This window comes from Populus alba, chromosome 3, assembly GCF_005239225.2.
Source record: "Populus alba chromosome 3, ASM523922v2, whole genome shotgun sequence".
NCBI lineage: Eukaryota > Viridiplantae > Streptophyta > Magnoliopsida > Malpighiales > Salicaceae > Populus > Populus alba.
In genome coordinates, this window is record NC_133286.1 from 13,046,333 (window position 1) to 13,061,312 (window position 14,980).

Sequence of the window (14,980 nt, forward strand, 5' to 3'; positions counted from 1 at the left end):
GGTTAGAGACCACTTTTGGGCATATCTGAGGGCTGAAGTGTGAAGTTTTATTTTTGGGTGTTAGGAATCTCTATGAGGGCTCTTCAATATAATAGCTCCAATAGTAGTCTTTCGATGAAACTATGTTTTATTTTATTTGATTGACGAGGTAGTCGTTTTCCAATAAGACTATTTACTTGTTATTTATTTGTTTTATTTGCTAAAGGTTAGTCTTCTTCTAATAAGATCATTTATTTAATTATGAAAATAGTTGTCTCGTGATGTGACTATTTATTTGATTTTAGAGAAATCACATTTCAATAAAATTATTTATTTTTAAAAAAGGTAATCACCTCTCAATAAAACATATTTTGATTTTTTTTTTTATTATTGTTTTGAAAGTAATGACATTCTAATGAGACTATTTTACTTGATTTAGAGGCAATCTCTTTTTAATTAGACTATTTATTTAATTATTTTATTTTATGATGGTATTCACCTCTCAACAAGACTTTTTTTATTTTTAATTATTTTAGAGGTAGTTGCCTCTCAATGAGATTTTTATTGTTTGTTTTGAAAGTAATTACTTTTTGATGAGACTTGTTTTGTTTTTTACTTGTTTTAAGGGTAGTTATCTTTCGACAAAGCCATTTTACTTTGAAACCTTTTCCAATGTTTTTTCTCTTTACAAATTTATTATATAAAGTCAAAAGAAAATATATTTTTCAATGACTTTATGCCATAAATATTGTAAAGAAATGGTAGTTGTCAAAACTTATTTTTTATCACCAATTATTTTATGTAGTTTTAAATATTTTCAGAAGTTTCAAACACACACACACACACACACACACATATATATATATATGTTCAATCTAATTTAAACTTATATATTTAGTTTTATTATGATAATAATTATTTAAATAAAAAAGAAAGAAAAATAAGGACTAAAATAATAACAAAGAGAGAAAAGGGACTAAGAAGAGTATGGACTAGAAAATAATAGGAGAGGAATATGCAATAGATGAAAAGAAAAATAAGTTGAAGAATCAAATAAAATTGGAAAATTATGAGAAAGAGATCTTATACATTAAGAAGAGAAATGTAATTAATTATGAATCAATTATAAGAAAAAAGTTGACAATATAATTACCTAACATTATTCTTTTAATTTAAATTTTTATGTTTTGCAATAGATTTTATACAACACTAAGTAAGAGATATTCAGACAAAGAAGGGGGGGCATAGAAAGATTAAATAAGAGATTTATGTAAAAAGTATAGCCAAACAAAAGACTAGTAAAGAGAAGACAAGAAGAATAAAAAAACCCTAGTCACCAAAATCTTTAAAGATGTTGATCTCTATCCTTTCTCAACTATCGTAACTCTCATCGTTACCTGTCACTGACATCCATTCACTCCAACAATCTCACTCTATTCATAACAGCTTTGATAGTCTCTCTTTAGTGTAGAAGCTCCAGCAGAAGACAATAACAACTCTGATAGAAAATAGTTGCAAAAAGCAGCATTAGACCATTTTTTCCAGCAATAACAGCCATCTTCTTGACCTATGATCTCCCGTATTTGGTGCAGATGGTTGACACTGCCTATATTAATAAGTGCACCGTGGAGTGGCCCACGTGCCTATTTGCCCTCTCAGCTTGTGCAAACAACGCTCATAATCTATTTTGTTTTTCTGCGCATGTAGTACATGTGTCTTCATCGTTTTTATTTTTTCAATAGCTTTGTAAGCTCAATTTTGAATCCCTATATATATATATTTTATTTATTGTTCAAAAAAGTTTGAGATTTGTTTGTTAATTTTGTTACTCAAAAGCGTGTATAGATTTGTATTTTGTTTTGGATTAAGTCATGATGTTCACATGCTTTTATTTTTATTTTTTTTTATGTTTGATTATGCTAAGTCGTATTGATTGAATTGGTTGATATATTGATGATTATATATGATGGATATATTAAGTGAAATAATTGATTTGGGGTGGGGGGTTATTCAAATTGCATGATAGAAAAAAATCAAGTCTTAATCTTTCTTCACAAATCTTTCTTTACTATTATCTCAAATCTTTCTTCACAATCTACAAAATAAGATTTAGTTTCCCTGTCAAATCTAAATTTTAAATCACTATCCTATGATCATTTAATAAACATATATATTTAGCTTAGATAAATATTAACATATATACATAATAAGTATTTTTATTATTAAGATTAAAAAATAATGTAATTTATCTTAAATAGAATGATTTTTTATCTTTCCTTTAACGTGATGGCTCGAGAGTGCTTCATTTAGAGGGAAAATCTCCAACGAATGTATTAATTGAAGCGGTAAAAAGGGAGAAACATCGGTTTCAAGTTCACCATAAGAGACGAGCTTCTCTAGAAAAAAGAAGAGAGAATTAACGGCAAGAATATCCAATTGGGATCAAGTCAGAAACGCGGGGAAACTCCAAAAGAGGTACGAGCAGAGTGGTCCCTTGGCTCTTCGATTTGCTCATCCATGGACCTCTTCTGGTTTTCTGTATTCTATACTGTAGGATACTTCCAAAAGTGCAGAGAGACTGCCCATGCCTCACATAATTCTTCTCCGCCTCCGTCCGCCTCCTTTTCCCCACCTCCGCCTCCCCTTTTCCCCCACTCTTCCTTTTCTCTTGGAACTTATCCTGGTTGGGTTTTTATCTGTCTGCTGATGTGACTTCTCGCGAATTATAAATCATAGCTCCTGTGATGTTAATTTTTAAAATATTACCAGACGGAGGAGATGCAGGAGGAGCAAGTACTCTTTCTGTCTCAACTTTCCACCATGCCTGGTTACAGGACGGATGGGGAGGGACGATGATAGACTGGGCAGAGCGGAAGGAAAAATGATCGATATTTCTCGTCTCTCCACTCTTTTTTCATGCATATAATGCAAGCGCAAGTGATTGTTCGGTTTAAACGACGATGCGAAAATATTAAAAAATGATAATTCAAAATACAAAAAAAAAAAAAAAATTGAAGTTTTTTTGTAAAATGTAAAAATAAATAAGTTCATAGAGGTGGTTGCTTTATTAGGACCTAATTGAAAATTCTCAATGATGAAGGAGGATGTTGAATCATTGTACCAGCCTATTCCTCGTCTATGTTGCTAAGCAACTAGGTCCCTTTTATTTCCTTAATTAAGCTATATATTAATTATCTTTTCTTTTTGTTTGGAAGCATTTCGTTCCCAAAAAGGAGAAATTATTGATGGAAATAATTCTGTCGGTAGAATTAATGATGGAATTATTATTCCAGTAGCTAATTCTCGGTCCGACATCACAATACTTTATTATTGATTACGTTGCTAGTTAAAAAGATAATAATTCATGTTATTATTTTTTCAAATTTATTTTAAAAAAACTGAAATGTATTTATTAATCTCATAATAAAAATAAAATTTTAATAATTTATGCCAATAATTCCATAAGAAATATTATAAAAACATATAGTTATTTTTTATTTTATTTAATAAGAAAATGCCCATGCTTTACTTTGATCCCTATCCAAAAGTTAGGTGAGGGTAGGGGGGATGGATGGGGTCCAATATTTTTCTGATAACCTATGATTCTGATAATCGAGGGACAAAATAATGTTAGAAGAAATGAAAATTTAGATAGTGGACCGGTGGTCCTCATCTTTTATTACACGAGTTATTTAAAAAAAATAATAACAGTTATTTTTAAAGTATTTTTACTTGAAAAAAATATTTAAAAAATATTTTTTAAATTTATTTTTAATAGTATCCCATCAAAATAATTAAAAAAATAATTTTAAAATAATTTTTTTATAAATATAATTTTAATAAAAAGTAGGTTGAATTTCATTCTCAAACAGCAGCGTTTTAAAAGCCACTGAGTTTTATGTACACACAAAAACCAAAGTGGGCGGATTAACCAGTTCAAAACTCCCTCTATTTTCTAAGTTTTCTTAATGCAGTACTTCATCAATTAATTTTTCTAATATGGTCCTTGTATTTATACTTTAAACATTCAAAATATCAAGTTAATCTAGTTACTAGGATCGGTTGTAGCATCCTCTAATCCAAAATTAAGCTCTCACATTTATTCAATAATTTTGATTACAACTTTGTCATGGTTTCACAGTTAAATTGTAGTAGTGTGGATAGACAATCTAATAAACCAACTTAGTTAAATTGTCCCTTTTATTCTCTCTCCCTCCCCTCCTCTCTCAACTGCGTCTGCAAGTAGTTGAAGGTGCGTGCTTGCCCCACTTTAACTGGATTTCTTTGTTTCTTAATCTCTCCAGGCTTGTTTATTTCTCTAAATGATATCCTGCAAACATTCTTGTATGGTTTCCAGGCATAATTTTAGGCAACTGGGTGCTGGTTATTTCTGTTAATAATCATGTATTTAATTACATTTTCTGTGATACTCTTTCCCTTTGCCAAGGCATAGTGCTGCAATTTAGATTTGCAGCTTCCTTGTGTTCTGCACAAGCTACTCTTACATCTGTAATGCTATAACATTTGCACTGATTGTGCATCTTCGTTTTCATGTGCTGTCCTTGTTTCCAGGCATTGCTGAAATGGGAGAAAGGGCTGTGGTTTGTGTGTTGAAGACTCTGTAAGTTTGTAGGAAATTGGAAAAGAAAGCTACAACTTTTGTGAGATATTGCAATGCCAGTTCCTCTTGCACCTTATCCAACACCGCCGGCCCCATATGCTCCTACCCCTCCGCCTCCGCCTCCTCCTTCAGCAGCCAATGGTATGTTAGTTTCTTGCGCACTTGTTTGAGCTTCAAAAGTCAAAAACTATTTTGGATTTCCTTTGCGTTTCAATTCTCAAAGAAAAAGAAGACGAGGAATTAAAGGGAATGACCAAGAGCCCTAGGAATCTTGCATCTACTTTTTGATGCTCTGTAAATATTTTAATTTGATGATGATTCTCAGGTGCACAGAGCCAGCTTGTGTGTTCTGGATGTCGAAACCTGCTGCTCTATCCAGTCGGAGCAACCTCTGTATGCTGTGCTGTTTGCAATGCAGTCACGGCTGTGCCACCTCCTGGTACGAGTAAATCTATCATTTGACTAAACAATCTTCATATATTTACTAATCAAAAACTGAATCTGTTAAATCCAGTTTAGACTAAAGAGTCCTCTTGTTTCATATCCATCAATAGCAATAGGATCCAATTTTCTATCATCTTCCTTGATACATGAAATATAATTTCCCCCCTCCTATCAGCCCTTGGCCCTTTGCTATTATGTTATGGAAATGTTCAACAGATGCATCCACCATTCGATGAACTCCTGCGATGCAAAAACAACAATTTCAGATATAATTTGTTTATGACATCCAGAGAAATATCTGAACACAGTAACTTGCCTGTTCAACAATATATGAATTAGGCACGGAAATGGCCCAGTTGGTTTGTGGAGGTTGCCACACCTTGCTCATGTACATCCGTGGAGCAACCAGTGTGCAGTGTTCATGTTGTCACACAGTCAATCTAGCCTTGGAGGGTAAGGAACTTGAGAACCTCTTGCTTTTCAACCACTCTAGTATGTAATGTATTACCTGCCAGAATACTTTTTGCTTAAGATTAAGCTGGGAAATAAACATCACATCCATAATATGACAGCAAATCAAGTGGCACATGTCAATTGCGGGAACTGCAGGATGCTGCTGATGTACCAGTATGGAGCACGGTCTGTGAAATGTGCTGTTTGCAATTTTGTGACACCAATTGGGGTCAGTACATAACTTTTTTCCTCTTTTTTTTTATAATATTTTGTTAGTTCAGAAGCCCCCTAAAGTAATTGACAGGGTCCATTCCTGAAATAGCAGTTGAAGGCTAAGTTATAGATGGCGTTCATGGGTGCTCAAGACCTCAAGCCAACAAAAACCTTAAAGCACCCCGCGCGTAGAGGCTAATTAGAACATGAAATTACATCTGTAGATATAATGATCTTGAAGAGAAGTTGATACCAATATTTAAGCAATCAGGGGTCTTTTTTCTTCTGATGAACACTCAAAACCTCTACGTCTTTCTGTTGATTTTTTTTTTCCTTTGTTTGTTGGATGATGCAGGTCTCAACAAGCGCCACTGAAGAGAAGTTCAATGCCTGAATAGTTACACAGCTGTACTAAGTTGGTCATTACAGATTCTACAAATATGTTTTTGCATATTACAATATCTCCTCCGACGATAGCATCTCCTGGTGAAGCAGAGGAAAATCCCTCCAGCCACAAGTATAGAGTTACGTTTTATCTCCCGTTTGCGTGACCTGCCTACTTAATATGAATAAGCAGTTTTGAATGGATGGATGTGTGTGGAGTGTTAAAATTCTATGGTAAGACTTTTAGACTCTGACTCTGAGTGCATTTGAAAATCCTGGGATAAGATGAACTTCATTTTCTCCTACTTTGACAATATGTGACTGCACAAGTAGCATCAGGTGCACCGGAAAGATTCATTTCACATACTCTCTCTGCTTTGGAATTCTCTGAAAAAATGGTGTCAATACAAACAGTTTCTACAAGGTCATTTACCTAGACCAGATAACTTCTTGCTCGGATTAGAGATCACATAGGGTACCAAAGAGATATTTTAAGAAGTATTTATAACCTAATCGGTGACCACACCTCCCCTTCAAGGAAGAGTTTCTATCTTCAGAATTCTTCCTCGAGCAACAAAAACGAAAAATGGTCATGTCTTCAATCAACTCCCTACCAGAAACGTTCTCCTCGTGGTTTGAACTCGCCCATCTTCCTCTTCTTCTCTTTTCCACCACGGGGATCTTGTTTTCTGTTCAGCTGGGATACAGTAAATAGTCCTTTGCAATACAGGACGAGACATCCAATCAACTTCCTTGGGTCCCTTTTTGTGCTCAGAACATATTCATATCTTATTTCTTTAATAGCTTAGAAGATAATAAATGCCATTGAACCTCTTCCACATCTGACCATATCTCATATCACCATTCACAGAAGAAATATCAGCTCTCTTGTCTAACGTGCAATTACAGCACTGAGTTCAGGTTTTTCCTAAAGTTTACAGCACTGTTTGTTTTTATATTTTTAAAAAAATTTAAAAAAAAAATTATTTTTTTACTTTAAATTAATTTTTTTTAATGTTTTCATAATATTCTATGTACTAATATTAAAAATAATTTTTAAAAATTAAAAAAATATTATTTTAATATATTTTTAAATAAAATAATACTTTAAAAAATAATTTTTTCTTAAGGATAACATGGAATCATTTCAATTAAATACTTGTGTCCATCTTCCGTTAAGTTTTCTTGTTATTTTGATGATGTGTTGTTTTTCAATAAGTTACTATTGTACTTCAACTTTTATTTTATATCAATCCACTACATTTTTTTATTATTCCAATTAAGTACTTTAGTCAATTTTTTATTTTCTAACGTGGGTTTTTTTTTTTTTTAAGTTACACTCTAAGATAAGGTTATTTTTAATAAATAAAAATATCATAAATTAAAATAAATTATTTTACGATTTTTTTATAAAGACTAAAAACTATTTTACAAGTAATTAAAACTAAAAAACAATAATACAACTAAAATAGCCCCCTCCAACCAGATTCCAGTCTCTACATTACTTTTTTTTTTGCTTTTCAAATCACATTTTCTTATGATACGTTTATAGGCTATCATTTGCAGTCATAATTAATAATTAATGAAAGAGCTTATTTTAATTAAAAAAATAGTTTGAGGTATTCAAATTTAAAATAAAAATAAAAATTCAGGAGTTAAGTTTGGTTTGATCCAAAGTTGAGGTAGTTTTAAGAATAATTTAGGAGTTATTTAGTTGAAAATTGACTAAAGTACTTGACTATAAAAAAATATCGGTGGATTCAAAATAAAAAAATATTAAACTTCATGTACTCAGTTGATATAAATGAATAATCGGTGTGCTCAAACAAAAACATTTAACATTCATGTACTCGATTGAAAGGTTGTAAATTTAGTATACTCGTTTCAGAAAGACATAAACTCTTGTTGTTCTTGTTCTTGTGGTTAGAAACTCTTGTTGTTTAATTATGCGGAAACTATTTCTGCCCTCTCATTTTGTTAGAAGTAAATTGTGTGTATTCGAGAGAGTGGTAATGTTGTTTTTAAAGTATTTTTTTACTTAAAAATATATTAAAATAATATATTTTTTATTTTTTTAAAATTAGTTTTACATCAAAATAATTTTAAAACATTAAAAAAATTAATTAAAAAAATATTAAGTTTTTTTTTTAAAAAAAAAAAACGTTTGAAACAAATCCTAAACTGCCACTAGTTTTAGGGGATGCATTTATCAAAAAATAATATGAAAAGAGGTATATTCATCTCTACACTCGCGGGAATGTGATAGACCAACTGCTGTCCATGGACCCCGATTTTGTCCAGGATGTTCATCGCTAAACTTCTCATGTCTAGATAAGTCCGCCATCACGAATCAAGGGTCGCCATTGGGGCCTTGAACCGGACCATAGAGCCCGGTTCAGTGATAAGGCTTGCTGTAATTGCTTTTCTTTTGTAACTGCAATTTAATTCAGAAAGTTACCCATTTTGGGCTCGGGTAATTACTGGGGAAAAGGTGGTTTTAATGAGATTGAGTGTATTGCATTGTGATGGTGCCAGTTGAGAGATGCATGCAGTTCAAAAAATGGCTAGACGAGATGCTTACATGAAAGGTGTAGTTAAATGTTTAAATTTTAAATTTGTTTTTATGAAGATCATTAATTTGAATGTTACAAACCTAAAGATTATTAAAAACTTGTATATTTGTTAACTTAAGGTATTGAGGAATTAGTGGAGGTATCCATAAACTGATTTGGACAATCAGGATTAAAAAAAAAAAAAAAAAAAACTACTACATGCATTGGAGTTCCTCGGTCCTCCAACTTGTGCATAGGCACCATGTTTTGATTTTACATCCGTGTCATCAGCACAAATATCATAGCCTGCGCCGTCTTTCAGTCCCACAGATTACCTTGATTACGGTCACTCAGAAGATACTCCAATCTAAACGAGATAAGATTCAAAACAATGCCAGACGCAGCCAGAGATGTCCTGCATGTGTATCCCTATCGCTCGAGATTATAGGAAGAAGATAAATCAAGAACCACCAGCCACGCTATGAATCTAGCTGAAACTAAAAGGCTGATTTTGTTGGTCCATCGAGCGTGATCTGATAGATCCATCTCTGTTCCTTGCTACGTAAGAGTCATTCGCTAAGAAAGCAAAAACCAAGCAATTCCCATCAACATTTCTATCAGAAAGCAGGCCCGTGAAGATGGATAGCATTCAAGTCAAGTCACTATGATCTGGATAAAACGCATATATATAAACAAATAAATAATTCAATTCAGCTTAGATTCATATGCAAGTTAACGAAAGACCAGAAAGTTTCAATTGAAGCGAAACTAAAAGAAAAAAAAAAGATTCCCAGACTTTTGAACTTCTATAAGCTGAAGAGGCCAACAACGGATGTGAAGCACAAAGATTGGACAGATCTTTGTTCGGAGAGCTTGCTATTGGTTAGGATAGATTAATAATTCTAAAGGGTCATCCTCGGCTATATACACAACCTAGACGATTGTTCTGTAAATGGAAATGGAACCTGCCCAACATGTCTTGGATTTATTGGAAAGAGCCTAACATCAATATGGCTCCTACGCCTGTGCAAAGGGCTCATCAGTGTGTTAATACATTCAATAATTATCCATTAATACGGAAGCTAGAATAAACTGATATAGGAAATGGATCGACAACAAGATCAGTTCTATCTTGCAGGAGCTGCTTCTTCATTTTCATTGCACCCCATTTATGTAGGTTCCTCGAATTATTAATCTAGAACTATTTATATAATCTGCTTTTCTAGCTTCAGCTGTTTTCTCAACTTTCAGAACACAAACTACTTTAGACCTTTATAGAATTACGCGTCCTTCCACTATCATAGTAAGACGTACCCTAAATTCAGAAATCAGTGGTGATGTGGTGTGCTAGGACTGTAAAGGGTATGAGGCCCTTCTACTTGTAGCCTTTTAAGTTCACCCATACATCTATATTATTATAGGAGTCAGCAGGCTTTATTGTACACATTTCAAGTAGAGAACATCTTTGCTGAATTCTCTCTTTTCCGTAACTACAATTGCAAATATAGCAGTCACAAGCACTAAAAGCCCCACAGCTTACAAGGCTCCCAGCAAAGCTCATATATTGTTTTTATGTGTTGATATTAGAAAACCTCAAGATGGAAATTAATGCATATCTACAAGTCAAGAGCATCATCACAACTTCATTCATGCAATGAATCACACGTTTGAAGTTTCAATATATCATGAAAAACATCCAATCAACCTGTAAACCATATATAGCATACAATGGTTAAAAAAGATTTGGGAGCACATAATGAAAATTACAGGAAGGGAAAAAGCAATCCGCTTGCTAGACTAGATGGATTCTCACTTTTGATCAAGTATATTAAATTACCTATTCATCAGCCATGGCCAACTCCAACGCATAGTCATCCCTTTCCTGTGGAATTGAAGCATTTAAGAGTAAGATAACCCCTCCAAAAAATGCAACTTGGTCTTTACCTGTCCTTTATTTTTCTCGCTTATTTTTTTTAAAAAAAAGTGGCCTTCCTTTTATATAGATGTATTTACTTTAAACTTAGGTCTTCATAAATTGGACCATGATACAGTGCCATATCTGTATAACACACTGACCTGAGGCTGTTATATTATTTGTATTTTAGCTTATTTTGTCTCCTTGGATTTGATTCCAGAATACTAACGTACTTTTTTTTTCCTGCTTAATTATAGGTCTCTGTGTATAAGCATCAACTACATCTATCAACCAATCCCACATTCCCATGATTCACCAATTCCTAGTCTGTGTATCTTATTAAGTTTTTACAAAAATCAATCACCCATATTGTTTCTCCAAAAATCAAACCATGAATGTGTGCGTTATGAAAACTCTCCTTCTTGGAGCAAAATCTGCAACCCTTCTGTTCCTGGTCTTTACTGCTGGAATTACTGATCCATTAGTTGCGAGGCTTGAAGCCACTAGCATACAAGGACTATTTTCCGCATGATCCTAGGTCTTGCAAGCCTCCAAGTTAATGCTATTCTAAAACTAGTTTCAAGTGGGGTCTTCAAAATCTTGCTTATTTCTAATGTAAAACAATCTAGCTACATTTATATGACTCCTGCTATATTTAGCTGAACTATGTGCATATGTACGTCTTCCCTTTTCTCCCTTAGTTTTTTCTTTCTTTTCTTATCAATATTTCTAGCTGGATTCAGTTCACTAATATGTACATGCTGATCATAATTAAGTTAGTGGAACTGCATTAATTTCTTATCTTTTATTTATAATGTCCTCGTATGATGTTATAGTAGACAGTGTTGACAGGAAATAAAACAAGAAACATGTGCACTGGTTACCATAATTCTTCATTCACAGCATGTTTCAAGAATTTGGAACTTACAATTGGTCCTCGGGCAAAATATCTTCCAAACTGAAGCCAATACACCTGCACAAGCCAGTTTTCAGAGCTACAAGCAAACAAAGATTCCACGCCTGAATAATTTCATGACACTGCAGTCTTCTTTTTTCTATTTCTTGTGAGGATCAGATAAACATAAATGATGTTTTTCAAAAGTGAAAAATTGAGTTTGCAAGTCACCTCATCCTCATCTTGTGTTTCTACTTCAAGATCAGAAGACGGGAAGCCCACACAAAGAAGTGCATATCCCTACAGATTGCAAGTCAAAATACTTATCATTCATACATTTTCAAAGAACATGGTAAATTTATCATCACAAAATTGCAAATTCAAACACAGCCAGCTAAATTATCTGATTTAGAAAAACTAGCTTAGACAACAAGAGAAAGTTGAGCAAGAACAGAAATGTTTCCCAAGAAGAAGAAACTACTTTCATCAATGAATTTTCTTCCTGATGTTATTTAAAATTTGCAATGTTAAGCATAAGAAAAGCTAGATCTTGGATGCAACCAACCACTTTGAAATTCCACATCTGAAGGATTTTTTCAGAATACACTTAAATTAGAGGCCTTTCATATTGACTAAATTTGATTTTACTGTTTCTGCAATTGAGGATCACCATGGGTGTTATGCAATCCTTTTAATTTCACATAAGCTTACATCTCTGGCATCTAAGAGGGAAAAATATGGAAATGTTCATTAAAAGACATGCTTGACCAAAATGATTTGCCAAAGATGTCCTAACAGTATAAAGCACCAAATCATTACAAACTAAAGAGCACAAAATACAGAACTTTCAATCATGGTGCTAATATCTGAATACTATTAAATATGAAATAAAATATAAGCCCTTCATTCACCTCTTACTTCTGAAAAGAAGAAGAAACTAGACCTTCAATTCCATGTTATGTTCTATATTTATTCTAAGAAACCATGTCGTGCTTTATTGAGAGGCATGGGATATCCAATTCAATTATCATTGTCTTTTTTTCTTCCTGAACTCGTCCACTAAACAGGATTTAAGTTGTTGCCTTTAGACAACTGCGCATAGTTGGTATAAAGTGAAGCTTCAGAACTCTGCCCCTTCTAAAAGGTCCCTAGAGCACAATGTCCATAAACCTAAATTATAGGTAGTATTCAGAAGCTATGTCACTGTGATAAAAAAAAAATAAAAAAAATCTGAAATAAAGGGCACAGACCTTCGACTTCAACTCAGCAGAGATCCCTAAAGCTTCTGGCTGTCTAAGTTGTCCTGATTTAACACGTACAGCACAGCTGGTGCAACAACCTGCAAGTACATAGCATTTCATCTAGATCAATTATAACCAGAAAAATAGAAAGGGCCAAAGCCAGCAGAGTAAATACTCAGGAAATCCTATTCTCAGAAGAAGAAAAAATCATACAGAAATTATCATCAAATGGCCTATCAGAAAACAGTGGAGTAATTTTTTCTATTGATTTGGTAGTGTCAATAACGCAGATGCAAGAGATCTAATAAAACTAGCACTTCCTTCCTTATAAAGTTAAGTTAAGGGTTTAACGCCACTAAAAATGCCATGACTGCAGTGAGCTATAAGTTGCATAACACATTAAAAGGAAGCTACTCCAGCGGGTGGAAGAATTGATAGATTAATAAATAAATAAATAAAAGAGAGCGAAAGAGGAATTATTTGTTGGGTTTCCTTTTCTTGTCTTCCCTCCCCACTCCCACTCCTTTTCATAATAAGCTAAAATCAAAGACCCAAGGCACCATATCCGACCGAAAACCTCTAAACTCCCAAATACTATTTAACCATTAGTCTTTTAAAATAAATAAAAAATTAATTTAATTTAAATTGATAGAGTGGCATTTGAGAACCATATTACCGTGCCTGCAAGCAAATGGAAGTGTGATGTTCTGTGACTCCGCTGTGTGCAATATATACTGGTCCTGCATTTCGATTTTAAAAAATAAATAAACAAAATTTATACATGCAATTCAATTACTGTCAATTAAATTCAACAAACAGAGTCTAAATTAATAATTCACCTCTGGAACCAGGAACTCGTGAACAACGCCTCGTTGCCGGTCGTGAACAGTGACCTTGTGAGTTGGAATCGAGGGAGAGTAGTTGTTGCCGGTTCGATCGCTCACTCCTACTGAAGATTGAAGCTCCGATGTCGTTTTAACAACGCGGCATTTAAGAGAAGTGGAGTGTTGAGTCGTGGGGTTTGGAGATGAAATTCGCCGGTAAAATGCCGGTTTCCTGAAGAGTGAGTTGCAGGAGTGGCTTGAAATGATAAGGTCCATGGATTCTTCTTGTCGTTTCTCCTCTCCTCTCCTCTCCTTCTTATTTGGCGGTTATGTTATGTTATAATGTAAGGGTGGAGATTCGCTACTTGCCGTTGTAGGGAATCGTTGGATGTCAGACCACTTGATTGTTTTGCACATCTGTCTTTATTATTATTATTAGAAATATTGGGATTGACTTGTTATGTGGAATAGGTGTTTGGGAGTGTTTTTTAAATGTGTTTCTGAAAATTTTGAAATTTTTTTTTTTTAAAGTAACATGTTTTTGATGTTTTTAAATTATTTTAATGTATTGATTTTAAAAATAATTTTTAAAAGATAAAAAAATATTATTAGCATGTTTTTCTAAATGAAAAATATTTTTAAAAAGTAACAACAATAACATTCTCAAACATGTTTTTAACTGGGTCCAAATGGTTGCTTTGGATACAAAGGAGAACAAGGGTTCATCATATGACATAGAAACAAGGTTTATTATAATTAAAAAAATATACAGTATAACCTGTAGGGAAAAGCTTACTAGTATAAAAAAAAATCGAATTAATAATAATTGTTGGTCATGGACCTACAAATGATATAGATAGTATGTTTAAAAAAATTGAAAATGATTTAGCTTGAATTTTCAAATTTAAGTAATATAGTTGATTTTCTTATAAAAAGAGGCATCCATGTCCGATTAATTTCAATCATAAAGTTATTATTATTTTTAATATTTTAAATAATTGTGAATTTAAATCCTTTTAAGCGTGATGGTATCCCTCTTTGATTCATATAATTAATACTAGTAATTAGTAGACTTACTGATATAAGTATGTGACGAAATTTCTTTAAATTTATATGAATATAAAATGTATAAAATTTCATGTATGGTATGGTGCCTATCGTACATTCATTTTATGAATGAATTATACACACACACACACGAAGTGATACTGACTAGTCAGTTTTAAATTAATATTTTAAGTTAAAAAAAATTATAAATGCACGCTGTGTTTATCCATTTTAATCTTTTTTCAAACATAAAAAAAATAGGTGTACTTTTATTTTGGAAGGCCTGGAGGCGAACCTAGGTCATACATTTTTTTTTTTCCATTATATATTTTGTCCAACAACTAGCTACTAAAAATATGGACGGCTCATTGAAGCTGCCGCTCATCAACTCCTTAAGAATTTTGCCTCTCTT

At 33.0% G+C, this 14,980-nt stretch overlaps 2 protein-coding genes across 4 annotated transcripts; one reads left to right on the forward strand and one right to left on the reverse strand.

The window, feature by feature from the left end:
• Positions 1-4,074: 4,074 nt before the first annotated feature.
• On the forward strand, positions 4,075-6,408 carry LOC118051747 (protein LOL1). The gene is made up of 6 exons (XM_035062466.2): positions 4,075-4,231; positions 4,552-4,741; positions 4,926-5,039; positions 5,384-5,497; positions 5,617-5,726; positions 6,066-6,408. The coding sequence occupies exons 2-6, from the start codon at positions 4,654-4,656 to the stop codon at positions 6,102-6,104; spliced, it is 465 nt and encodes a 154-aa protein (XP_034918357.1). The 5' UTR covers positions 4,075-4,231; positions 4,552-4,653; the 3' UTR covers positions 6,105-6,408.
• A 2,329-nt stretch (positions 6,409-8,737) lies between these two features.
• Positions 8,738-13,857, reverse strand: LOC118051745 (ferredoxin C 2, chloroplastic). 3 transcript variants are annotated; one of them, XM_035062463.2, is made up of 7 exons: positions 13,537-13,857; positions 13,374-13,437; positions 12,707-12,795; positions 11,688-11,756; positions 11,490-11,534; positions 10,484-10,528; positions 8,738-9,222 (listed from the first exon to the last, which is right to left on the reverse strand). In XM_035062463.2, the coding sequence occupies exons 1-6, from the start codon at positions 13,795-13,797 to the stop codon at positions 10,484-10,486; spliced, it is 573 nt and encodes a 190-aa protein (XP_034918354.1). In that variant the 5' UTR covers positions 13,798-13,857; the 3' UTR covers positions 8,738-9,222. The 3 variants fall into 3 exon arrangements, with proteins under 3 accessions (XP_034918354.1, XP_034918355.1, XP_034918353.1); XM_035062464.2 differs by having other exon boundaries at positions 8,738-9,315; XM_035062462.2 differs by lacking the exon at positions 8,738-9,222 and adding an exon at positions 10,260-10,351.
• Positions 13,858-14,980: the final 1,123 nt, after the last annotated feature.

Coding starts and splice junctions, on each gene's coding strand:
- LOC118051745 (XM_035062463.2), bottom strand. CDS start 13,797: ATGGACCTTATCATTTCAAGCCACTCCTGCAACTCACTCTTCAGGAAA. Junction 13,438..13,536: donor ACGAGTTCCTGGTTCCAGAG/GTGAATTATTAA, acceptor ATCGAAATGCAG/GACCAGTATATATTGCACAC. Junction 10,529..11,489: donor ATTTTGCCCGAGGACCAATT/GTAAGTTCCAAA, acceptor TCAATTCCACAG/GAAAGGGATGACTATGCGTT.
- LOC118051747 (XM_035062466.2), top strand. CDS start 4,654: ATGCCAGTTCCTCTTGCACCTTATCCAACACCGCCGGCCCCATATGCT. Junction 4,742..4,925: donor TCCTCCTTCAGCAGCCAATG/GTATGTTAGTTT, acceptor GATGATTCTCAG/GTGCACAGAGCCAGCTTGTG. Junction 5,498..5,616: donor AGTCAATCTAGCCTTGGAGG/GTAAGGAACTTG, acceptor ATAATATGACAG/CAAATCAAGTGGCACATGTC.